This window comes from Chenopodium quinoa, unplaced genomic scaffold (genome assembly GCF_001683475.1).
Source record: "Chenopodium quinoa cultivar QQ74 unplaced genomic scaffold, ASM168347v1, whole genome shotgun sequence".
Classification (NCBI taxonomy): Eukaryota; Viridiplantae; Streptophyta; class Magnoliopsida; order Caryophyllales; family Amaranthaceae; genus Chenopodium; species Chenopodium quinoa.
In genome coordinates, this window is record NW_018742556.1 from 167,931 (window position 1) to 193,458 (window position 25,528).

The 25,528-nt window shown below is 33.4% G+C and overlaps 4 protein-coding genes across 5 annotated transcripts; 3 read left to right on the plus strand and 1 right to left on the minus strand.

Annotated features, from left to right (window-relative positions):
• The first annotated feature begins 331 nt into the window (after nucleotides 1-331).
• On the plus strand, nucleotides 332-3,162 carry LOC110720278 (probable aquaporin NIP-type). Its single transcript, XM_021899279.1, has 5 exons — nucleotides 332-726; nucleotides 1,142-1,366; nucleotides 1,578-1,775; nucleotides 1,864-1,925; nucleotides 2,008-3,162. The coding sequence occupies exons 1-5, from the start codon at nucleotides 622-624 to the stop codon at nucleotides 2,216-2,218; spliced, it is 801 nt and encodes a 266-aa protein (XP_021754971.1). The 5' UTR covers nucleotides 332-621; the 3' UTR covers nucleotides 2,219-3,162.
• Nucleotides 3,163-10,049: 6,887 nt separating this feature from the next.
• LOC110720326 (putative disease resistance protein RGA3) lies at nucleotides 10,050-16,200 on the minus strand. Of its 2 annotated transcripts, XR_002511310.1 has the most exons (4): nucleotides 14,360-16,200; nucleotides 10,869-13,799; nucleotides 10,410-10,482; nucleotides 10,050-10,240 (listed from the first exon to the last, which is right to left on the minus strand). XR_002511310.1 is itself a non-coding variant. In XM_021899333.1 (3 exons), exons 1-2 carry the CDS (start codon nucleotides 15,084-15,086, stop codon nucleotides 10,894-10,896), a joined length of 3,633 nt encoding a protein of 1,210 aa, XP_021755025.1. In that variant the 5' UTR covers nucleotides 15,087-16,200; the 3' UTR covers nucleotides 10,050-10,482; nucleotides 10,869-10,893. The 2 variants fall into 2 exon arrangements, 1 of the variants encoding a protein (XP_021755025.1); XM_021899333.1 differs by having other exon boundaries at nucleotides 10,050-10,482.
• Nucleotides 16,201-19,952: 3,752 nt separating this feature from the next.
• Nucleotides 19,953-21,431, plus strand: LOC110720296. The gene has a single exon (XM_021899298.1). It carries the CDS (start codon nucleotides 19,953-19,955, stop codon nucleotides 21,429-21,431), a length of 1,479 nt encoding a protein of 492 aa, XP_021754990.1.
• A 1,792-nt stretch (nucleotides 21,432-23,223) lies between these two features.
• Nucleotides 23,224-24,557, plus strand: LOC110720328 (probable aquaporin NIP-type). The gene is made up of 4 exons (XM_021899336.1): nucleotides 23,224-23,448; nucleotides 23,570-23,767; nucleotides 23,899-23,960; nucleotides 24,055-24,557. The coding sequence occupies exons 1-4, from the start codon at nucleotides 23,224-23,226 to the stop codon at nucleotides 24,314-24,316; spliced, it is 747 nt and encodes a 248-aa protein (XP_021755028.1). The 3' UTR covers nucleotides 24,317-24,557.
• The last annotated feature ends 971 nt before the right edge of the window (nucleotides 24,558-25,528 follow it).

Genomic DNA, 25,528 nt, shown 5'->3' on the forward strand with positions numbered 1-25,528 from the left:
CACATAACTAAAATATCATCAATAATTAATTGAAAGGAGCTACGTCCTCCATCAGCTAGGTCGAATGAATTTTAATTATATATCACTTTTTTATTCCGTCATTGTAGATACATTCTAGGATTATTTTAACAAAGTAATAAATAAAAGGTAAAAAGGTTTGACACTTCTCAATCCCTCATGCAGTTGGAAATTAAAAGAAAAAAAACGGTAATTAAATTAAATTAATGGGTAGGATTAGATTACATAATTAAACCAATTTGGATAAAGGCCGTTAATATGTATCCGAATAATCTGGTAGTTATGGGAAATTTAGAAGAAGTAATTACTTTACTCCCTACTCGTACGGTAAAAACTTTCTCTTAAACAAACAATGACTAGGATTAATCTTCTCAAATCTAATTTTTCCCTTTCTTTTTGAAAATTATCTACCTTACTCTATTATCCGATTTGTTTCCATTTCTTCCCCTTACTTAGTGATTTCATTAAAAAGGAAATAACAATTTCTTGGTATAAAAAGGAGATACTTCATCTCATATTATCATTCATCCCTATATTTTATACTAGTAATTAATATTTTGATCTTCCCTTAAAAAATAAAATTTTGATTTCACAAAAAAAATAATGTCGTCTAAGACAAATGAAATTGTTGAAGAAGGCAATAGAAATCCCTCTAATAAGTTTCGTTATTTTTGTTCATCTCCATACGTGGTTTGTCTCGCGCAAAAGGTTAGTCAATTAATTATCATATTTGCATAGTAATGTTTGTTGGTGTTACACTCAGTTCACCTTTTAGACTAATCCGAATTCAAGGATCACTTTTGGGTGGTTAGTTTTCAAGTCCCCTCCCAATTGTTGTTGCGAGGGATCGAATACATGTCCGCCCTACCAAGTGTAGTCCCAATCACCACTATACCAACATCCAATTGGTATATTTGCATAGTAATTTGACATTAATCAATAGGTTATAGGTTTATAAGTCCCTATTGATTGAAATAGATTAGAAGATCATTGACGAATCAATATGTCTTATAACTAACTGTGTTGCGAGTCTGGTATACAACAGATGTATTGTTAAATTAATATTTGATTAACTTAGAACATGCTTTATTTTTCTCTGTTGGGCTGGTTTTGGCTATTACAGATGATGGCTGAAGCAATTGGTACATACTTTGTAATATTTGCGGGTTGTGGCGCTGTGGTGGTGAACAATTTGTACGATGACAAAGTCACATTTCCTGGAATATGTGTGACATGGGGTCTCATTGTTATGGTTATGGTTTACTCTGTTGGTCATATTTCGGGTGCCCACTTTAACCCTGCGGTTACTCTTACTTTTGCCATTTGTCGCCTCTTCCCTTATAAGGAGGTTAGCATCTAACTTCATCCACCCAATTTTTTCTTTTTAAGTTGACATTATATTCAACTTAAAACTACGAGATCAATAACATGTCTAGATAACGTGACAACCTTTTATAATTAGTGATTCGGAGGGGTAGGAACATTGTGGAGTAATGTGGTGTTCACTTTCATATTTGGCTTCGTTATATCATGAGGGCCTTGATTAATGTTTGTTGTAGGTACCGCTTTACATAATTGCACAAATTTTGGGTTCAATGTTGGCTAGTGGTACATTATGCGTCCTATTCGATGTTACACCAAATGCGTACTTTGGCACCATTCCTGCAGGCTCAAATGGTCAATCCCTAGGAATAGAAATCATCATTTCTTTCTTGTTGATGTTCGTCATTTCTGGAGTAGCAACAGATTCTAGAGCTGTGAGTAATCAAATCGCGCTAATTTAACATTATTTGCTTTGTTTCACCATTTTTTTTTTCTAAGATTACAAAACCTTTTGCGTTGTAGATAGGAGAATTGGCTGGAATCGCGGTTGGAATGACTATAATGTTGAATGTTTTTGTTGCGGGGTAAGTTTTCACGTACAACACCGCGTTACATTGATGTACAACATTGTCATGTTACTAAAATATATGAGTACTAATGTTACAGGCCGATTTCGGGTGCATCAATTAATCCAGCACGGAGTATTGAACCTGCATTTATGAAGCAAAACTTCAAAGGGCTTTGGGTATACATAATAGGACCACCAATTGGGACTATTGTCGGAGGATTGACTTATAATCTTATTAGGTTCACGGACAAACCTCTTAGGGAGTTAACCAAAAGTTCGTCTTTTCTTAGGACCATGTCAAAGGTTTGAAGCCTTTTGGTTGTAATTTTTCTGGAATTTTGTTCATTTTATTTTATTACCTCCGGTCTAAATTACTCGCAATTTTGGGGTATTATTTGTGAGATATAAAATATTTCAAAGTTGCGAGTAATTTGGACCGAAAGTAGTATTTTATTTTTTATTTTTTATCTTAGGGTGTTAAGAAAAAGTGGTGGATTTTGTTATTTTTTTTTTTAATTTATAGCAAGGTTTGGTTTGAATTAGCGTGAAAAAACTAGAGAGAATAAATGTAATTAGTTTGGATAATGATAGATTCATTTTTATTTTTTGGTGAAAGAACACAACCTTCGGCTATTTTCTTCGAAAGTAACCTTTAAAGACTTGTTGGCGGCGTCAATGCAAGAAGATGGCGGCGAAGATTTCTTTGATGACTTCCAATTCCATCATACAATTGATCTTGAGTAAATGATTGTATCACCACTCCATTTAAGTCATCCATTGGCACCATATCACACAAAGCACGCATATCTTCCTCCATTTTCATTAACAACTTCGATAATCAAATTCTAAAACTTATGAAATCGCAACTCGCAATTTATTTTTGTTGTTTTTTTTTTTTCACGGACACAATTTGTTTTAATTATGACTACGGTAGTTGTTTATATATGTACCTATTAGATAAATTTGGTTATAAAGGGAAACTTCAGTCGGTCAACTCATAATTTAAATCGTAAAATATTATTCTTTTTTGAGGGATATTTAGTATAATTGTCTTTTCAAGTAAGCAGTGGAGGGGTATATGCGTCTTCTTATGTGCTAGTTGAGGGGTACATGTGTAATTTCTTCACCAAACAGTAAAAACAAAAAGCAAACAGTAACTGAACAACTCACCAAAAGTACTGAATAAATAACCCTGTTTTTTCAATATATTTACAAAAATGCCATCAGATTAACAAAAAAAAATCATTTATCTGGCAAATTAACTTGCATTTTCCCTTCTTTTTTATCTTCTTAATTAATTTTCTAAAATATATATTATTATTCTTTTTAATTACTTTTGTTCTATTCCTTAGCTTTAGGATAGTTTTCAAATGGCTCAAGATGACAAAGAGAATGTTTAACTCTCTTAACCATACTAATACAAAAACTAAAACAAGGATTGGGGATATAAAAATTGTAAACTGCCTGATAATTATTCAAACTAGACTGTACCCGTACCAAATGATTATATAGAAAAAGTATTAAAAATATATTATAAGATAAATATATTTTAGATGCGGGAGGTTGATTTTGATATACACCATCCGTTCCCAAACTTCAACCTTTTAAAAGTAAGTGTATGTTCTCTTCAGCTTATTTTCATTTTAATTCTTAATTTTCTTCTTTAATAAAATATTTAGTTCAGTCAATGACAATATGCCCAAAGTTGGAACACACATATTCTTAGGTGCACACTCATGCACCTAGAAATAGGTGTAACAACAACACAATATGAATATTAACTTTTCAGAAAGTGAACATTAGGTTTCTTCTCCTTTATTTTTCTCCTTCATTTTTTATTTTCTCTCTCCTCTGTTTTTTTAATTTTCCCCCTTTTTTACACTTTTTTTATTGAATTTGTTTCTTACAACATGAAAGTAGTAATTAAGTATGAATTTTTGTGTGAATTTTGATTTTGTGCTTTAATTTTGATTGATTAAGGTATATATGGATCTTTGAATTCACAAATTATACTCTATTTTTTCTCTTTCCTTCTTTAATTCCTTTTTCTTTTTCTTTTTTTTTCCCTATTTTTCTCGTTTTTTCGATTTAACGATTGAATATGTTACTTACAATATGGAATTGGTTGTTTATTTGATTTTTTGAATTCATATGAATTGATTTTTTTTTTTTTGGCCTTCGATCAATTTCATTTGTGTATGAATTTCTTTTGATTTTCTGCATTTTTTTTATCAATGAACATAATCATGCAAAATATGAATATATGCATAGGTTCCCTTAAATGTGAACATTAGCTTTTTAGAAAGTGAACATAAGCATAAAACATATGAACATATGCATTTAAGAAAGTAAACATAACAATTCAAAATATGAACGTAAGCATTGGTTTCCTTAAAGTGAATATAACAAATAAAAAGATGAACATATGCTTAAAAAATATGATCATATGCATTTAAGAGAGAGAAGATATGCATAAATAGACTTAATGAAAACAACAAATATTTACTATGAATATTTACATTATGAACATATAAAATATTATTATGAATTTAAGGCACTTTATTATGAACATAAAAAATTGAACAAATAAAAATAATATGATTATGAAACATATGCATCATAATTCATAAGTATTAAAAATATGAACACATGAATTCAAAATATGAGCATATGCATTGGTTCATTTTTGAATGCGTATGTACATAATTAAGCATTTCAGAAGGTGAACACATACATAAAAAAATATGAACATATGAATTTAGAAAGTGAATATAAGCATTTCAAAAAGTTTACAAACGGATTCAAAATATGAACATAAGAATTCAAAATATAAACATATGCATTTCGAAATGTGAACATAAAATATCCGTTTGATTTCACTAATTTTTTTGACAATTCCAATAATAAATTTCGAACAATATTCAAACAAAATTAAGTGATAATCATATAAATTCAAACAAAATTAAGTGAAATTTATATAAAATTGCCTTTTTGGGGAGGATCCTTTTTATTTTGCATCTCTTTCCTAATGTCCATTGACGTTTTTGCAATTTTTTAGTGAAAGAATGAAATAGAGGAGAGAGAAAGTGAAAAAGAGGAGAGAGAAAATCATATAGAAGAAGAAGATTTTTGAGTTTGGAAATGACGTTATATTTATTGGGTGTGGGTGGATGTATTGGGTGTGGGTGAGTGCATTGCAGTTTCCGTGTTTTTTAGTTTTAGGGCTTTTTTTAATTGGGTTGTGTGTAATTAGGATTTTGGGCTACGTTGTTACACCTATTTAAGGTGCACAAGGGTGCACCTTTAATTCCTATTCACTACACCCTCCTTTAGCCATTAATACCTACTCCCCCCCCCCCCCTAAAATTACTGTAAAACCCTTACCCCCACTAACCACACCCCACTAACTGCATCCCACTAACCGCACTAGTTAGAACTTGCAGTTAATTCTCCATTTCTCTTCAACACCATATTCTCTCTCTTCAAATACTCAAAATCGCTACAATTCAAGAAAAAAATCTTCAAAATTACTGCAAATTGCATCAAAACATCTAAAAATGTCTGACATTCGAGATGAAGTTCGTCAATTGCAACTAAATTCCGAAAAAGAAGAGTAAGAATTTGTTCATTTAAGTAGAATTTTGAATGTAAACCCTAGATTTTTTTTTTTTTTTTTTTTTTTTTTTTTGCGTTTTGATATTCTAAAACAAACTCTACTATAATTACACTTATTTTTGTGCAAAATAGACTAAAATCTACTATATTTGGTGGTATTTTTAATTAGTAAAAACGAAACAGAGAAGAATACTTCGAAGGTTCCGTCGGAGAAGACGATTACTAAACAAATGTTCATTTCCAGTAAATGTTCATTTTCAATTTGATAGATGTTCATTATGATACTAGTATATGATCATTTATATTCTTACCTTACATCTACTAGGGTCCATTCTTGAATTCTTGAGAGAATATTACTCTAATTTTGTTCATGATCTTTACATATTAATAAATGTTTATTGGTATTTAAACATATGTTTATTTGAATGTAATTACGTACATTTTCATTCTCATATTGAAAATATCCACATAGATTATACTAATACATGTTTAACTTCATATTAAATTATATGCTCATGAGCATCATTTGAATGTTATACTACATACATTTTCGCTCAAATATTGATAGATGCTTATTCGAATTTGATACATAGATGTTCATTTGGATATGTGTATATTATTCACAGATATGTTAATGCATGTTCATTCACATGTTTAAAAATGTTCAAAAATAAATTACATATTGCTCATTCATCATAAACCTTTGATGATTCTATTTTAAAATATGATTCTATTTTAAAATATGTTAAAAAATAAATCACATATTGTCACTTACATTATTTGTGATATATATATGCTTATGTTATTTGTGATAATTTGTTCATTTATATAAAATAAAATGTACATTTTTGTTTTGCAATTGAACATTTATTAAATTTGTAATATCAATATAATGTTTATGCATATATATTGATTTACAAACACAATATATATTGTAGTTATGTTCTATATAGAGTGAAACACACGTTGCAATAATTTAGAGATGAAAACTATAAGCCTAAATTTATAAGGAGATAATGCCATCAATTATATTGAAAGATAAAAATGAACAACATAGTAATATGTAGGAATCATATTTTGATAAAAGCATGTTGAACCACAAGTAAGTTAATTTGACATATAGCATAATGTTCATTTTCATAACAATGAATACACACATTGACATTGTAATTTGTTTGACTTAAAGATACACCAAATCAAGAAGCTGAGAATACAATACATTGCTCAACTGATGCTATTTGGATTAAACAGAAGCTAGAGGCAATAGAAAAGGAGCAAGAAGATTTATGGAAGCTTATATTACTACAAATATTATTCTGTCGGTTATTTGATCATTTGGATTTCTAAATGATCAAGTACATTAATATTCATATTTTTTTTAATTCATTAGTGCTTGTTATATACTTATACACATATATATATATATCAAGAAATTAACGAAATACAATAAAATGTTCATTATCAAGAAGTTATATGTTCAATTACGTAACATTTATAACGAAATACAATAAAATGTTCGTAACCAAAAAGGCAAATGTTCAGTGTCAAAACAAAACATGTTCAGTTACATATCACTTATCAGAAAAATAAAAAAAAAATAAGCTGGAACAAATATATGTTGTTTCAATCCAAATTCTTACTTATTATTATTTGTCAACCTATTCGCTACATTAGTGTAAAAAAGAAAAAGCTAACAACCTATCATACTTAGAAGAAATATGTTGATTAGCTACCACGTTGAACACTTTGAACATCTCTTGGAACACTTGAAGGAACTTGAAAATTTCTTGAAACACTTGGACGTAATTGAACCTTTTCTCTTGGCACCCTTAAAGAAACTTGAACATCACTTGGAGCACTTGAATGAACTTGGCCTTTTCTTGGAGCACGCACTTGGACAATACTAAATTCTTTCTTAAAAACATATTCATTATACCTGCCATAAATTTCTTGTTCATAATTAAAATATGTAAAAAGTAACTCTGATTTAGTTGCTTCTTCATACAAAATTTCATCACTAGCACCCGCTGTATAAGTTTTAAAAATGAACATAATCAATGACAGATATGTACAAATACAAAACAGTACATATATAAATGATCATTTAGCATCATCAATTTGATCAAAATAATAAAATAAAATAAAGTACTAAACATTTAAAATATAATTAAAACATCTATAACAAAACATTAGTTTGAATCATAATGATCATTTAGAATTATGAAATTGATCAAAATTGTAAAACTACTAAAAAAAACCCACGAAAACGTATATAAAAAAATCTAATCACTCACAGAGAACAAGTCACAATCAACAATCATTAAACTAAAAACAGCAAACAAACTTGAATCATAAATCATACGAATCGAAATAAGAGACAAAATTTATTAAAATAAACTTCAATTCACTTGAATTATAACACCAAACCAAATTGAACTAAAACATAGGCTAAATTGATTTAAAAAAACTAGAAAAATCGAATAAAATCAACAAATAATTTAAAATAAAACAACTAACAAAATTGAATCAAACAATTGACCAGCAAGCATTAATCGAAATCAAAGGCAAAATTGATCAAATTGAACAACTCCAATCAGAGACAAAATAACTTCACAATCACGATCAAATTCGACAATCGAAGAATGTAGCACTTCATTATCACAATCAACAGCTCCAATCAATGATTCATCCATAAATAAGAGGAAAAAAAGTGATTGAAAGAGAAATAATGTTGAAGAAGAGAGAGAAAATGCCAAAAAAAATAAAAAAGCAAAAAAACAGAAAAATAGGTTTTGAATCATATATGTAAATGACTTGAGAGATAAGATATAAATAAATTTAAAAAAAAAAAAAAAAAAACTAGAAAAGCATAAACAGGTAAAACGATGTAGTATAATTGGGGGGAGTAGGCAGCATTGACTAAAGGGGGTTGTAGGTAAAAATTTTCAGTGCACCTTAGACTAATTGGTTGGAACAAACCGACTTTTGGGCTTTATATCAAATGCCCAGAATATCGATCTGGGCTTTAATAAAACTCGGCCCATATCTCTCTTCCATTTCCCGCGTGAATCGAAGAAAACAACTCGACATTGCAGAATTGCTGAGCAACATGAAGAATTCTGGAGTTTATCATCAGAAATTAAGCGGTAAATTCACTCTTTTTTGTTAATGGAAATTCTGAATTTTCTGAATTTCTTTGTTATTATGAATTTGTGTTATTTCAAATTTAAATAGGGTTTTTTGGACATAATTATCTAGTACTCCGTTTTTGTGATGAATGTTTGTATATTGTAACCAAACGATATAATTTCATAATGTTTGTTATTTAGCTTTAATACTAACGAAATCAATTGTGATTTTACCATCGATATCATCAATTGCAGCTAATTACATCATTTTCTATATTTTGGGAATTTAGGTTTTTGAAAGGGGGATTTTTTTTGTGCTGTTTTTATTTTTATTATTTACTGAAGTCAGATTTTTAGGGTTTACAGTGCTTATTTGTTTTAATGCAATAGGGATATGACTTGAAATGATGTGACTTTTATGAGTGATCTTTATGCAATGAATGACCCTCAGGTATGTTTGACAAAAATTAGTTGTTAATAGGCTAATAGCGAAAAATTGTTCCACTAACAAGTACTTCCTTTGTCCCTTTATTAGATGTCTATATCTAGCGTTTATTACTCACATGATAAAGAAAAGTAGACGTCTAATTGAGGGACGGAACAAGTAGTGATTTTTTTTTTTTTTTGAACAATAAGCAAGTAGTGATTAATTGTTTATTTATGGGCTCACAATAAAACTAGCTTTAGATTTTTAATTATATGGTTAAAAATAGTTACGTCAAAGTCTCACAGCTTCCCTAAACCACTACATTATTCAAAACATTACTTTCCAACTTTAGTCGCATTTTGACTTGGTTAAAATGTTAACCGCTACTTTAAAAAAATCATTACCAATAATGAAGCACGTCCTAAATGAAACATGAGATGGCTTATTAGAGTATATGCTAACTTTTGTGGTTTTGTGCCATCTTATTATATTCATCCTTTATACATATATGGAGTATGTTGCTTCCCAAGATTAGAGAAAACATTTTTGTTAACTATTGCTGCTACTATACATTACTGTCATTGTTGTACACGGAGGAGGAATTGAGTTAGTGTTATACCAACAGGTCACGAAATTCATAAGTTGCAGCAGACAATGAATCAGTGCAGATTAATGTCTTATTGCATATCCTATAAATCTAAGATGGTGTTATATATCCATTCTGTTTTAGGGACAGATTAATTTAGGAATGAGACATTATTTTTATGCTTATTTTACTAATTTCAACTAGCTATCTTCTTACATTCTCAAGTCTGATGAATCTCTTCATATTGGTATTTTTGAGCTTCTTTTTTTTGATGTTGTGTTACTCAATTTATATTATGATATTTAGACTATCAATCACTAGCTAAGCTTGTGGATTTTTAGTGATAAGTATAACATATTGATGGTGATTGTGAAAAAATGGTAATTGCTGTTCACTTGTTTGTCTGACATAACAATCTTGTTCATATGAATCACATCATATCCAATGAATGATAACCTTTCTTATTCCACTACTGCAAAAAAAAAAAAAAAAAAAAAAAAAAAGAGAACAAAAAGATAAAAAAAAAGAGGGTTTTTGTTCTGCAAGTACAATCTCCAAACTGTCTTCATGCTAGTCTGTAGTAGCACACAGGAAAAATATTTGTTGAGCAATGCTGGACTTGTTGATCAAGTAGGATCATTCATACATATAGTATGCAAATGATCAACACTTTGATTTTGGTATCTAATCTATCATGAAATAAGTTTGCACATATATAGGGAAATCATGAAGCATATTACTTACATCAAAAGCTGCTGCGAGCCTGCGTGTTTGTGAGAATGATCTAAATTCAGATACCATGTCTGATTTCTGATCTCTGTGAACAGTGAACAATATTTTATCAGTGAAGTGTTGATCTGATATCCCTTGTTTAAGTTATATTATTGAAAGATTTCTGAAGAACATAAATCAGGATGGTACATGACAAGGTGTATGGCTCTATTTATAGTTAAATGATCATATCCAACCTAAAGTAAAAGGTTGTTTGATCTTAGAACACCGCCCTAAATTAACTTTATTTCAAAATTTTGGTCTAATATTGTGTTGAACTGTTGATTGATACTTCTTAATTCTTATGTAGCAATTTTAATTTTTTTTCTAAGAAAATCACTAGTCTTGAATATTTTTTATGGTATAACTTATTGTTTTTACGTTTCTTGCAGTTTGATCTAATGACAGAGTTAAATTGTAAAAAGCTTTTACCAGGAGGACTCAAGGAGTATCAAGCTTATGCAGATATTTCTTGGACTGTCTGTGAATTGACTTGAATGAAGCGAATGTGAGAGATTTTTCCCCACTCAGGACCGTCCTCCTTTGCACATCTTTCCTGTAAAAGTGGGCATGATTTTATAACAAGTGCTGTCAGTCTGGTCATTCGCTGGATGACATCATGTGAAGGTAAACGAATCAAATTCTCGCAACACTTCAGCTCCAATTTCTGCAGTAATGAGAGATTCCCAATCCATTCTGGTACTTGCTCTACACACTCATCATTCATAATCCTCAACAGTTTGAGTGCTGGGAACAGAAGTTGAGTTGATTTTGTCGATTCAATTTCCAGGGACTGAAACCCTCCAATGGATAAAGAGCTGAGGTAGGGAAGGACTTGAAGCCCGTTTGGCAGGCAAGCCAACTTTTTGCATCCATTTATCTCTATTTCCTCAATATGAATCAACTGGCTAAAATCTGGTATATCTTCTAAATTATGACAATCGCGTATGTGTAACTTCTTCAAAGAGGAGCAATCCCCCATGCTGGCCGGGATCTCTCTCAGTTCTGGACACTCAACAATGGACAAACGAAGTAGGGAAGTAAGCCGGGTTCCTAGTCCAATGGGCAAAGATTGTAGATCAGAACAACAACGTAAAACCAATTCTTCAAGGCTGGTGCAATCAATCAGCTGATCAGGAAGTCTGGATAGCTCTGGCGCCTCATTGATATTGACTGAGGTAAGTGCACTACTACTTTCACTTATAACATTGTACAATGCTTGGCCTCTAAGACTATTGTCAACCTGCAAATGCCTGAGGGAAGGGAAGCTGGTAGGAGTTTGGACCAGTTTGTCACATAGCTCAATCCTTAGCATTTCAAGCAAGGGAAAGGCTGATGTAGCTAGTGGTACTAGACTAGTCTCTATTCCCAGCACACCACTTGGTGGGGGATTCCATTTCGTTAAGTTTTCAAAGCAAAGTATATTTAGCTTTTTCAAGGCTGGAAATACAATTGGTGCTAGCTCCTCAATATCATTACTAGAATGATAAAATTCATCCCCAATAGACGTGATAGACCATAAAGAGTACATAGACAGATCCCTTAGGCATGGTAGTTGCCCAAGCGCAGGGAGTTGCTGACAGCTTCTGCAATATAATAACTCAATATGCACTAGATTAGAAAATGGTCTTGAAGTACCAGCCTCACCAAAAGTCATCATACTCCTCATCCATGAAGGAAAATTTGGACCATCATAACCTGTTATCATGAGCAGTTTTAAATTTGGAGGCGGCTGGAGAGCATCTAATACTTCTAAGTGATTGCTTGCCCTTCCCCATCCCCAAATTAGTTGCAGCTCTGAAATGCCCTTTTTTTTGTGTATGCCCGCCTTTTCAGCTTCTCCCTTACTCTTCACATGTTCAAGTCCAGAGATAGATAAGAGGCCATGAATGTCATTTAAAACTCCCAATTCACCAATTTCCCATCCGAAGCCTTCATTCAACTCTAGCATCGGTAGAGTCTGGAGTGCACTTAACCGTTCAATCCCTCTAGGTAGGCACCATGAACGTGATGTAAGATCTAGGTGTCTTAAGTTGACTAACCTATACAACTTTTGAGGTAATTCCCTGAGCTTGTAACTGAAAAGCCTGAATGTTTGCAGATGGTAGAGGCTTGTAATTGATTCTGGAAGCATAACTATTGAATTATGTGATAGGTCTACGTATCTTAAATGACTGAGCCTGCCAATTGCCGGAGGTACTTTCTTTAGACCAGTTGCAGCTAATTTTAGGACACGCAAGTGTTTGGCATGTGCCAATAGATCCATGGGCAACCTAATAGTAGAATGTAGTGTCCGTAAGTCCCTTAACCATATCATATCTTCTACTGGAGATTCTGAGGCTATGTCATTATCTTCAGGAAATATGGCTAGATGCCGACCACTAGAAGGATTACCAACCGTGTCTACCCCCTTCCAGATCACCCAATCGTGTCTAGAGATGTAAAGAGCCATATCATGCACCAAGTAATGCATACGATATTGTGTTACATCACCATCTATAGAACACCGTGTTGCTGCTTGTATAAGTGAACTGCTTAACAATATATCAACATATTTTCTTCCAAGTTCCTCGGGTGTCAAATTTCCTCCTTCTGATTGACAATGAAGGAAACCCTGAGCATTCCAGAGATTGATTAAATCTTCTTGGTCAATGAGGACTTCCTTTGGAAATATTGCACAGTAAGCAAAACATTGTTTTAAAGAGGTAGATGGCAAGTTATTAAAACTCAACATTAAGGAAGGTAGAATATTATTGTTCTCTTCTGGAAGACTCCACATTGTGCTCTTCTCAATAGATCTCCACTCACTTGGATCTTCCTTCATTCGTAATAAGCCTCCTATCACATCAATTGCTAATGGTAATCCCTTGCATTTTTTCACAATCTTTCTCCCAATTTCCTCAAGTCCTGGGTGAGATGTTGGTATTCCTTTTGGGAAAGCCTTCTGCACAAAGAAGGCCCAGCTTTCATCATCAGATAATCCTGTTAGCTGGTGAATATGTTGGCTCTCTGCTGTTTTTGCAACGTCTTTGTTGCGAGTTGTAACTATAATCATGCTTCCTGTGGTACCTCCTATTCTTCGCAAGGAGTTCTTGAAAGAATTCCATTTGGTTTGATTTTGATCCCATACATCATCAAGCACAAGTAAGTATCGTCTACCTCTGACAAGCTGTTGAACCCTTTCTATAATGTCTTCTGTATTTGACAGCTGACATTTCCCTCCTGTAAGCTTTTCGAACATCACACACAATACCCTCTTCACATTGAAGGTATCAGATATGCAGATCCAAAATCTTTCTGTAAAGTGCTCGGCAACTGCTTCGTTTTCATACAATTGTCTTGCCAATGTTGTTTTTCCTAGACCTGTAATTCCAAGATATGATGTCTTATGGTCTGCCTGTTTATACATTATTTAAAAATCATGACAACTGAAAAGTTTAACTGTTATGTGTTTTGAAATTTGTGGGTAACTAGAATTTGTTTGACATCATTTTTATAGTGTTCTATTCTTATGTTAAGTTAATTATAATAGTCTTAGTTAAGAGATAAGATTTGATAAATTTAGCAATGATAAGAAGAATCATGATCTCTGTATGAACTGATGGTTCCCCTAAAGACTACACAACTTTGAAGGTTTTTTTTATTTTTATTTTTATTTTATTTTTTAATTAACTTTGGTGATCCTCATTTATGGGATTAAGACTTTGATTGATTGATTGATTTTACTTTGACGATTAACTTTGAAAACGTTGGAATTAGAATTTAGATTGAAAATTCAAAATTGTTACCAGATAGCACCTAAAATATGGTTTTGGGGGAAAGGAGAAAATTTACAAGTTTTATAAGATGGATGATCATATGTAGGAGTAAGAAAATCAGGGGAGAAAAGAAAAACACAAGTTTAAGATGTCGAATATCAGTACCTCCCATACCAACAATGGCTATGGTCAAGACATCGTCGTTGTTGCTATGATCACAAAGAACATCTGTGAGCTCCTTTAGATCATGTTGCCTCCCTACAAATTCTAGCCTATGTGCAACTGCTAATTCTCGAACTTCATCCAAGCTGTTGTCAGTGTTTCTCTTCATTATCCCTTTGTAGCTAGCTCCTCGTAGATCATCATCTGCTATCTCTGCTGGCCTAATACCGAGTCTTTTAGCATCCTTGTATAAGTCATCAAAGGACCTAAGAACACTCTTGACCTTGCTAGACATTCTAAAGCGGAAGGCTAAAGGATTAGAATCAGAGAGAGTTGAGTAGTTGTGACACTTCTTCTTGAATGATCGCTTCTTGAGCTTTATGAGAGCTAATAGCTTCCTTCCTGATTTAAAATTGTTGTTGCTGTACTTTAATTCCCATGAAATTGATCTCCGGCGGAGGATTTCATAGACATAATCATCCATTACATCATCAGCTAGGTAAGCAATATTCATGACTTTCCTGAGCCAAGCATTCACAATTTGGCTATCTCCTCTATGTCTTTGATTCAACCTCTCATTGTCTTGAAGAAAAGCTTGGATGTATGTGAATTCATCTTTAAGCTTCTGTAACTGCTGCTTGATTCCCCAAGCTAGCTTTGCCTGCTCTACAGGACGCGTAATCACCAGCTTAGTTATTGCCTTTGCTGCTTCAATATAAAGAGCTTCCATTATCTTTAGATTATTTTTCAGCTCATTGGTAACATAGATGACAGAGAGCAGGGAAATAATTGATTTAGCTTCAATGACACAAGGTGGAGCGTGGAAGTGGAGTGAACAAGTGGGCTCAAGGCGACTATATGTATTACTTGCAAATATCTTTGACTAGTATATGTGAACTTAACACTCTCGTTGGTAGACATAGTTATCGGGTCAATAGTATGTCGGGTCATAAGCAAGCTGCCTTTAGCGGGTCAGAATAGCCATTAGCCAGGCTAAAGCAGGTCAACAATGGTCAATGCCAAAAAAGTAGGCCAATATAATCAAGGGCCACCATACTAATTTGTCTTTAATTCATACTTGTATCTTTGATTAATATAAACTCTCCAAGTATGGTACAACTTAGATGTCTTGACTTATGTTGCAATGTCTTTAGAATATTCTTTAGTCTTAAATGACCTGTGATTTACAATAAACTAGCCTGGTTTTTATTTTTTATTTATTTTTTTTTTTTAAAAAAACTAGTCTATTCACTCAATAATGGTTGGATAAATCTTCAACACCTTCCTTGAAAAGGAAACTTCTATCTTGTTTTGCTTTGTTTATTTAATCTTATTGCTTCTTCATTGATAGAGCAAAATGAAGAAACGTCAAGACTATTGTTCTTGTGTTTCTAAATATGTATTGTAGCCGAGTATACATAATTATATACTTCGTAATTTATATTGATGGTTTAGAATATTCTTTTGGTCTACAGGGACATGTAAAAGACATAAAAGAATCATACACTCATACCCCTTAATTTTTCAGCTGAGAGATGATACTGGGTAGGGTATTCTGATAATAATAAGGTCATATTTAAGCTTAGAGGGCTTTTAATGGACATGGTCTATAATGAACAAGACCCTTATTGAGTAGAGTCAATATAGGGCCAAAATGTTTTTCCAATTTAATTAATAAATAAAATAGATGATGTAAAAATAATTACATAGATAAATTTGTATTCATATTAATCATATATACTTAATAATAGTTGTGTCCAATATTTAATTTAGGAAATTTTCACATTTGCTACCACTAAAAACACCACGCTTCACATTTGCTACCTGTTTAAATTTTTTTTTTTTTACTACCACTTAAAACAGAGTTTGTTAAAAATCACTACCACATGCCCTATTCTGTTACTATTTCCGTTAGTGGGCCCACTCCACCGTTTAGCCATCCCTCCAACCACCTTGCAGCCACCCCTCCTCCTCACTGCCACCCCTCACCTCCCCCCTCCCCCTGCCGGCGCCGGCGCCGCCGCACCAACCCACCCCCTCCCTTTCCCCCACCTTATGCGCATCCAATCCCCCCTTTCCATTTCCCGTTCTTGAGCTCCGACCCCCACCCCGAACGAAAACCACCCCCTTTCCCCTTCCCTCCACCGGAAATCGGCCCCCCTCCCCTGATTCCCCCACCGAAATCGATCCCCTCCCCTTCCCCTACCCTTTTCGGCCGTCCCTAACCCTAAACCACCACCCCAAAACCACCCTAAACGAATTTTAGGGTTTCGGTTGTGGTGGTTTTGGGGTGGTGGTTTAGGGTCAGGGATGGCCGAAAAGGGTAGGGGAAGGGGAGGAGGGTCGATTTCGATGGGGGAATCAGGGGAAGGGGGCCGATTTCCGGTGGAGGGAAGGGGAAAGGGGGTTACGGTGATGTTGGTATGGGTTTTGGGGGTTACGGTGGCGGTGGTGGTCTGGGTATGGGGGTGTCGGCTTAGGATTGTCAATTTTGGGTGGGGAAAAGGGAGGGGGTGAGGTCGCCGTCGCCGGCGCCGGCCGAATCTTTAGGCGCCGGCCGCCGGAAGGGGGGAGGGTGGCAGATTAGGGGAGGGAGAGGGTGGCAGATTAGGGGAGAGGGTTGCTGTTTTTTTTTTTAAAATTTTGTTAAATTTTTTTAAAAATCTGTTTAATTTTTCTTTTTTTTTTTAGATAAACTTAACGGAAATCCTAACGGATTCCGTTAAGTGGTAGTGATTTTTAACAAAGTCTGATTTAGGTGGTAGCAAAGGAAAAAAAAAATTAAATAGGTAGCAAATCTGAAGCGAGGCGTTTTAGGTGGTAGCAAATGTGAAAATTTCCTTTAATTTAATTGATATTTTGTAGGCTCGACCCAATATTAACCCTATGAAATGTGACCCTCTTTAACCCAATCCATTACCAACCCGCACCGAATCTGACACGACCCGCCCAATAAACAGGTCTAGTCCTCTTGACTAACAAGTTTAATAAAGTTCAATGTGCCAACAATTGGATATTTGGAGGCAATGTTTGCCTAAGCGACAACACACAATCCGTGTAATACTTAGCTTCATCTTCACTCCATCCATAACCTCACATTGGTAAATCATCTTCGTCTTGAAACGAGATAGCAGAAAACGTGAGGATCTGTGTAGAGAAACTACAATTTTTGAAGAGAAACAACGTTATTAAGAGTACCCACAGCCATTAACTATTTGGGTGGTTATTAAGAGAGAGAAAATGAAAATATTAATAAAATATTGAGGAGAGAGAAATTATTGGGGTATCAATTGAATAACCAGGTTATTCAAATAACCGGTTATGTATATGGTCATGCAATTTTTTTTTTTGCTTTTTGGTTGACATGGATGGCTAAGATTTTGACACGTAATACAAATATCAATGGTTGAGATTTGCTCTGAATTTATAACCGTTGTAATTTTTGTAACGGCCATAATTTTTAAAATACAATTCTGAAAAGAAAAAAAAAATACACCAACGGCTCTATTTTATTTTTCTCTATAAAATGAGCCCAATATTGAAGTATTTTGAAACAACTTTTTTTTAAGTGAAAATTACTCTTCTTATTGGCAAATTGTGTTAAGATGAACATTCCAAAATCTAACAGAAAAAAAAATCCACAAAATCTCATAACTCATCACAGCCCCAAAATAATCCAAATCCTCAACCTTACTATTCTAATCTTCCAATTGATCTCAACTCAGATTTAGATACAAATTTTCAAAATTTTCCGAATTACGGTTCACAAAATCTCAATTTCTCAAATCCAAGTACTTTCACTCCGTTTCCTTTTCAACCACCACAAAATCCTAATTATTCAAATTCTCCAAATGTTATCCCATCTTTTGAAAATATTCAAATCTCTCAAATTGATTCAACATTTCCCATGTCTCAACATTTTTCTATGTCACAAGGTGATGGTGCATTTCCGAGTTTCGATTGTTCATACACATCGAATGCATCAGATGACGAAAATGAACCAGAAGTTGAAGAAGGCGAAGGTAATGAAAGAGGTAATGAAGGAGGCAATCAAGATGGAAGGAAAATTTTTTGGTCAAAAGCTGAAGAAGTGGTTCTTGTGAAGGCTTGGCTTGAGGTTAGTCAAAATAAAAAAAACTAACACTAACCAAAAGGGAGATGTTTTTTGGAGGAAAATTGAAGAAATGTATAATAATGTTAGACTATACAAACAAAGGTGTTTCGAAGAAGGTACTGATCGGGTAACACGAGAAGATTTGTTGAAAATGAGGGGTACGGAGCAACTTAGAAACCGTTGGAGAAGGATTAATGCTTCATGTTCTAAATTTTGTGGCTCACATGCTCATGCTGAATCAAAAAAGGGAAGTGGTATGAATGATGAAGATGTTATGAAATTAGCATATAGTATATATGCTAACGACAAAACAAAGTCTTCATTATGCTCTAAAACCTTTCAAGACAAGCATGTTTGGGACATCTTAAAACAACATGAAGCATGGAAACCAAGTGAAGATGTTGTCAAAAAATGCAAGGAAAAGACATCCACTCAAGGAAGTGACTCAAAGAGATCTCGTATCAATGAAGCTGGAAACTACTCCTCTTCATCAAACCCAGAAACACCAACCAGTGGTGATATTGGGTATTCAGGCTTTCCTTCTAGCAACGAATCTAGTAAAAATAAAGGAAAGAGCAAGGTGCCAAACATGCCAAGTGGAGCATGGCAACAATGGTTGGACACTGCCCAGAACATGAACCTTATAAGGCAATCAGAAAATGAAGTTGAACTTACAAGGTTGCAACTAGAAAGGGAGAAAGAAGCAAGGAAGCAAAGAAAAATTAATATGGAGTTATTTAAACACCTCGATTCAAAGCCAAACTTATCTTCGGAAGATCAAGAATTAAGGAGCACTTTGTTGAAGAAGTTTTTCGCCTCAGACTAATGTATTAGTGTATGGTTGATTATTGTCGTAATGTTGGTTGATTTCAAATAATTCCTTTTTTATTGTTCTTTTTTATGTACTTAAGGTCTGATTTGTAGTTTGAATATTTTTAATAAGTTGTTGTTTGAGGATGTGAATGAATTTTATATTGTAATGTCATTATTAATAAAAAAAAATTAAGTTAAATTACATGTCTCTTCTTATAATCGTATTATAAGCTTAATAATATTATTCAATACATTAAAGTTTGTATATAATAACATATAATTATTATTGATCTGACTAAACCTATTGATTCACTTTGATATATCACTGCAAAAGATGTACATTGATTTACATTACACTGTAAAGTATTTGATGTACCCAACACTGAAAAGCAAATATTAAATACTAGACATTGATGTACTTAACACTGAAAAGGTAATAGTGAATTTTGTTCACTGATGTACTTAACACTGAAAAGGAAATAGTAGCATGCATCACTTGCTTTGACGTACATAACAATGTTAAGGTGATAGTGACAATGCAAAGGCATGCATCTCCATTACTTTTAAAAATTATTAACTACTTTATGAATCATTGCATGCATGCAAGACTTCAAATTTACCATATAAGACAAAAAAATTACTACATATCATACACACTTGTTCTATAAGATGGATACATCAGAGTGGGATTCCCTTGAACAACCATCCATTTCCCCCTATTATACTTCTACCTTCCATTCTCATATCAAATTTGGTTTTAAAAACATGTCATCTGACGATAGCTCCAACTCTTCTAATTCCTCTTCCAATTCAGAAAATAGCCAAACCCAACGATATGAAAGACGAAGGCAAGCCAATCGCCAGTTCGATCGAATGATGGATGAAGTTTTTATGTCCAATCCAGTTGAAGTATATCAAATGTTTAATCAAGTGCCAAGGCCACCAAGGGTTCCCGTTCCAAGGGATCGTGAGGATGGACACAGTCGTTTATGGAATGACTACTTTACCGACCATCCTGTGTTCCCTCCACAATTATTCCGTCGGAGATTTCGCATGAACAAACATATATTTCTCCGAATTAAGCAAACTTTAGAAGAACGTCATCCCTTCTTCCAGCAAAGACAAGATGCTACAGGAAGATTTGGTGCCTCTGCATTACAAAAATGCACCGCGGCTATGAGACTAATAGCTTATGGCACCTCCGCTGATTCTGTGGATGACTACATTCGGATTAGTGCATCTCTTGCAAGAGATTCACTTCAGCATTTTGTGGAAGGAATAGTCTCTTACTTTAGTGATGAATACCTTCGAAAGCCCAATGAAGAAGATCTAGTAAGACTACTAAGGATTGGTGAACGTCGTGGATTTCCTGGCATGTTAGGTTCTATTGATTGTATGCATTGGAGGTGGAAAAACTGTCCACTTCGATTAAAAGGTATGTTTTCTGGAAGACCAGGTAAACCCACATTAATCTTGGAAGTTGTGGCATCATATGATCTTTGGATCTGGCATGCCTTTTTTGGGACACCAGGTAGTCGTAATGATATTAATGTTCTTGATAGATCCCCATTGTTTAATGATGTTTTTGAAGGTTGTGCACCCTCTATTAACTATGTTGTGAATGGTCGCACATACAATATGGGATATTATCTCACTGATGGTATATATCCTAAATGGGCGGCATTCATTCCTACAATATCACTACCACAAAATGAAAAAGAAGGTCTATTTGCCAAAGTACAAGAAGCTAAACGAAAGGACGTTGAGCGTGCTTTTGGAGTATTACAAGCTCGTTTTGCAATAATACGGAATCCAGCGCTAGCTCGTGACGCATCAATGTTAGGAAAAATAATGATAGCGTGTATTATTATGCACAATATGATTGTTGAGGATGAAAGAGATACATATAAAACGTATTACGATCCAAATGAATATGATCAAGCTACAAATGCGTCTTCAAGTAATGAAAATAATGAAGAGCCTTTTCAGTTCCAAAATAGCAACAACCGAATTGCAAGTTTGGAAACTTACATGTCTAATAGAGCACGTGTTCGTGATGAAGCTATGCATAAAGCATTGAAGAAAGACTTAGTTGAACATATGTGGCTCAAATTCGGTGTTCAAAGTAGGGACAATAATATGCATTAATAGATGTGTAATCGCAATATTATATCATTGTGTTTGTACTTGTTCGCGGTTCGTTATTATCTTTCAAAGACTTTTGTCATTTGATAAAATATATATGTATGATTTTTATTATTGTGGAATGTAGTAGGGTTACAATTATTGTTTGTGTCTTAATTAACGACTAATTACGTACTAATTAATATCAAAATTGCATTATTTTTAAATTTTTGAGATTTTATCTAATTAATGTATGCTAATAAATAATTATTAATTTTGAATGATTATTACCAAATGCATTATTTAATAATAATAGAATTTAAGTAATAAATTGTGTGGTGGGGTTGGGTAAAAGTAGGAGAGAGAAAATGTATAACCAAAATATTATGGTTAACTATTGGCATACATTGGTTATTAAATGGTTATAAGAGTGGTTATAAGTGAGGTGGAAGATGGATAAAATAATAAAATAATCAATAACCAAGATGGGGTTGGGCAACCATTGTGTATGCTCTAATAAGATATAATACTTATATAAAAAAAAGATAGGTAATAAATTTCATCAACCTTGAGATTTTCACGTGTTATAGCTGGGGTGTGAGTGTGTCCTTTATTACATATTATTATACAATTGTTACTATCGACATCTAAACACTTTGAGATTATTATATATATATATATGGTGTAAGAGCGGGGTGAGAATCGATCGTAAGATCTCCTGAAACTTGGAGGGAAATTCAAACCACTTGAGCTCTCTTTCACTCCCCTCACCTGTTTTTTTTTTTTAGTTGTGGTCCTTGTGGAGTTGCGCACAAAACTTCAAGGTAGTCAAAATAATTTTGCAAAATATGTTGGTATTATGTTGTCACTTTTTTTTTTCCTTTCAATTAAACTATGGATTTTCTTTTGCCGCGCACATTGCACTAAAAATGAAAAACAAATACTGCAAAAACGAGTTTTTATGAATTTGCAATTTTTATTATGTATGGTTTGTTCAAACTCTACGCAAAGATGCTAAAAGACCAAAACACGTATTGACGTATACCCACATGTATCATCAACCCAAATTCCTTGTAGAAATTTTACTAATTTGAAAAATGTATACCAAGTGGAGCAGTATATACAATGAATATACAAGTTAGTTCTGCGTATATAAATATTATCAACTTGCCTGAGTATCACAAAACAGCAACTAATCCTTGTTTTTGTCTAATTAAAATCTCAAAACCACTGGTTTTTCATTACACAGTTTTCCTTTATCATATTTATCATCACCATTGATGATCAAATCATATTTTATAATCTATAGAATGGTTTCAACTTTCAAGACAAAAGACTACTTCCTAAACTCACCTTATGTTGATATATAGTATAATGGTTAATTGGTTACTAGTATAAATAAAACAAAAGTCATGATATTTTTCATCATTCAATTTCAACAAAAAAGTACAATCTCTTCTTCTAATAAGTTACATTTCAAACACCTTACAATAACTAGAAACTAGAAAGTAAATATTAAACCATGTCATCAAAGGTTGCCCATATGGATGATGTTGAGCTCTCGAAAATGGAAGAAGGATCTGCCCGCGGCACAAGCAATAATAATCAGTCCACCACCGGTGTGCCTACCAATAATGTATCCTCTAGTTCAAGCTTCCCAGTTGTGTTAGCAACCACTTTGCAGAAGGTAAATTCCCTTGATAAGTTGTTACCCTCTAAAATGTTAGGAACATATCCCCTATTGTATTGTACACAACACTGTAAGGGCTCATTTTCACCTATATCATGCTGAAGCTAAATTTTGCTTTATGTTGCCATGCAGTTAATAGCAGAGTTCATTGGAACATACCTCATAGTATTCACAGGATGTGCAGCAATAATAGTGGAAAAGACCAAAGGCGAAGTGACATACCCCGGAATCTGTCTCACTTGGGGCTTAATTATCATGATTGTAGTATACACTTTGGAGCATATATCATGCCACTTTAATCCATCAGTCACCATTACTTGTGCTCTTCTCAAAGGGTTTCCCTGGAAACAGGTCAATCTTATTTTCACTCTAATCAATGGATAATTTACTAGGAATGATCACTGATAAATTTTAAGTATAGGAATTTGATTTTCTTGATTGCTGATTTATATGTTTCTCTGTTTTTATGTAGGTTCCCTTTTATATTAGTGCTCAAATATTGGGATCATTTCTTGCAAGTGGCACTTTATATCTTTTGCTTGATGTACCTCCTAAGGCTTACTTTGGGAATCTGCCTTCTGGTTCAGATGCTCAATCTGTAGTTATGGAGATCATTATTTCATTCATCCTCATGTTTGTCATTTTTGGCACTGCCTTTGACGAAAGAGCGGTTAGTTTCTAATCCTTATAGAACTTTAAATTCCTTCAACTAGCTTAGCAAACGAGGCCTAAGCCCCTACTAGCCATTTCTTGTATACATTGCAATGTTTGCTGACACCCTTGTTTATTTTGCTGTTACAGCATAACCAGTTTGCTGGGGTGGCCATTGGCATGACAGTACTAATGAATGCCTTGATTGCTGGGTATGTTTTTATCAAATTGCTTAGTTTTTCATAAGGTTATTCTGTGTCTAAACATACATTTAACTAATAATTTACCTAAACATAAACACTGCAGGACGATTTCAGGAGCTTCGATGAATCCTGCAAGAAGTATAGGACCAGCAGTAGTCATGCACGTCTACAAAGGACTTTGGATTTATGTTGTTGGTCCAACAATCGGGTGCATACTAGGTGGAGTCGCCTATAGCTCGATGCGATACATGGACCAATTCCCAGCTAAGTTCGCTAGTTGGAGCACCTCATTTGATAAGAAGTTGATCAATTGGTTTGGTATATTGAAGGGCAAATTCTTTGATGCATTCCATAAAGTTCATTAGGCTTAGTACCATATTTGGATTGTGAACTTGTAAATGCAACTGTAATGACCCTTGATTCTTCTTTACTCCTTTTAGTTCATGAATAAAATTCATGTATCATGTACATTTTTTTTTTTTTTTTGAAAACCATGTATCATGTACATTCGATTTAACAAGCAATGCATTAACAGCCATCTCTTATGCATGCTAAGATATGCTCTGTTGTAGGGTTGTGCACAATAGGTTAACCGTACCGTTTAGCCTTAACGGTACGGTTAACCATTATGTCGGTTACTTAAAATTTCAAACCGTAACCGTACCGTTAAGGAACGGTTAACAGCTTAACGGTTAACCGTTCCTTAACGGTACGGTTACAGGTTAACCATTAACCGTTTAATAAATTTTAAACCCTGCATTACTTTCAATAGTTCCAAACATCCAACTCTAATACAAACTTAAAAATAAAGTAATAAATAATAAAATTCATGTTCTAATTAAGATTACAAATCCATAAACCAAATACATTACAAAGTTTTAATTCGTACTAAGTTTTTTTAATTCGTACCCAATTTCCCCAAATTGATTTGTACACTAATTCAAAAAAAATATATATTTATTTATTTTAACGGTTAACCGATGGTTAACCGTTTACTAAAACTTGTAACCATAACCGTTAATCGCTATATTTAGCGGTACGGTTAACCGTAACCGTTTAATTTAAACGGTTCGGTAAATTAACCGTTTAAATGAGCCGGTTACACCGATTAACGGTTACGGTTTTTTTGCACACCCCTACTCTGTTGGAACATCAAAACGCACAAGCACTTTGTATACTTTGGCCATGTTTGGAAGATAGCTTATTTGGAGCAAAATTAGCCTTATTTTTAGAAAATAAATACAAGTACATATTATTGTTAACTTTCTGCAATTTGAGTATAACAGTCAAAATGCAATTATTAATTTTTATTTTTTTAGCACCCACAAATAGCACGGTGCTCCAAGGTGCATAATAAGAATTTTGGTCAAAATTTTTTAATAAAAACAAGTCAAAATTGTCAAAAATCCTTGTTTTAAAGTCTAATTGTTAACTTTTTTTTTTGAAATAAAATTGGTTATACGACATCTATAAAGAGATTTAGATCTACCAAATACATAATAATTGAATCAAATAAAAACATTCCGTAAGCAAAGCTACGATCGTTGTTGCAAATCGTACATTATTCATAACCTCTC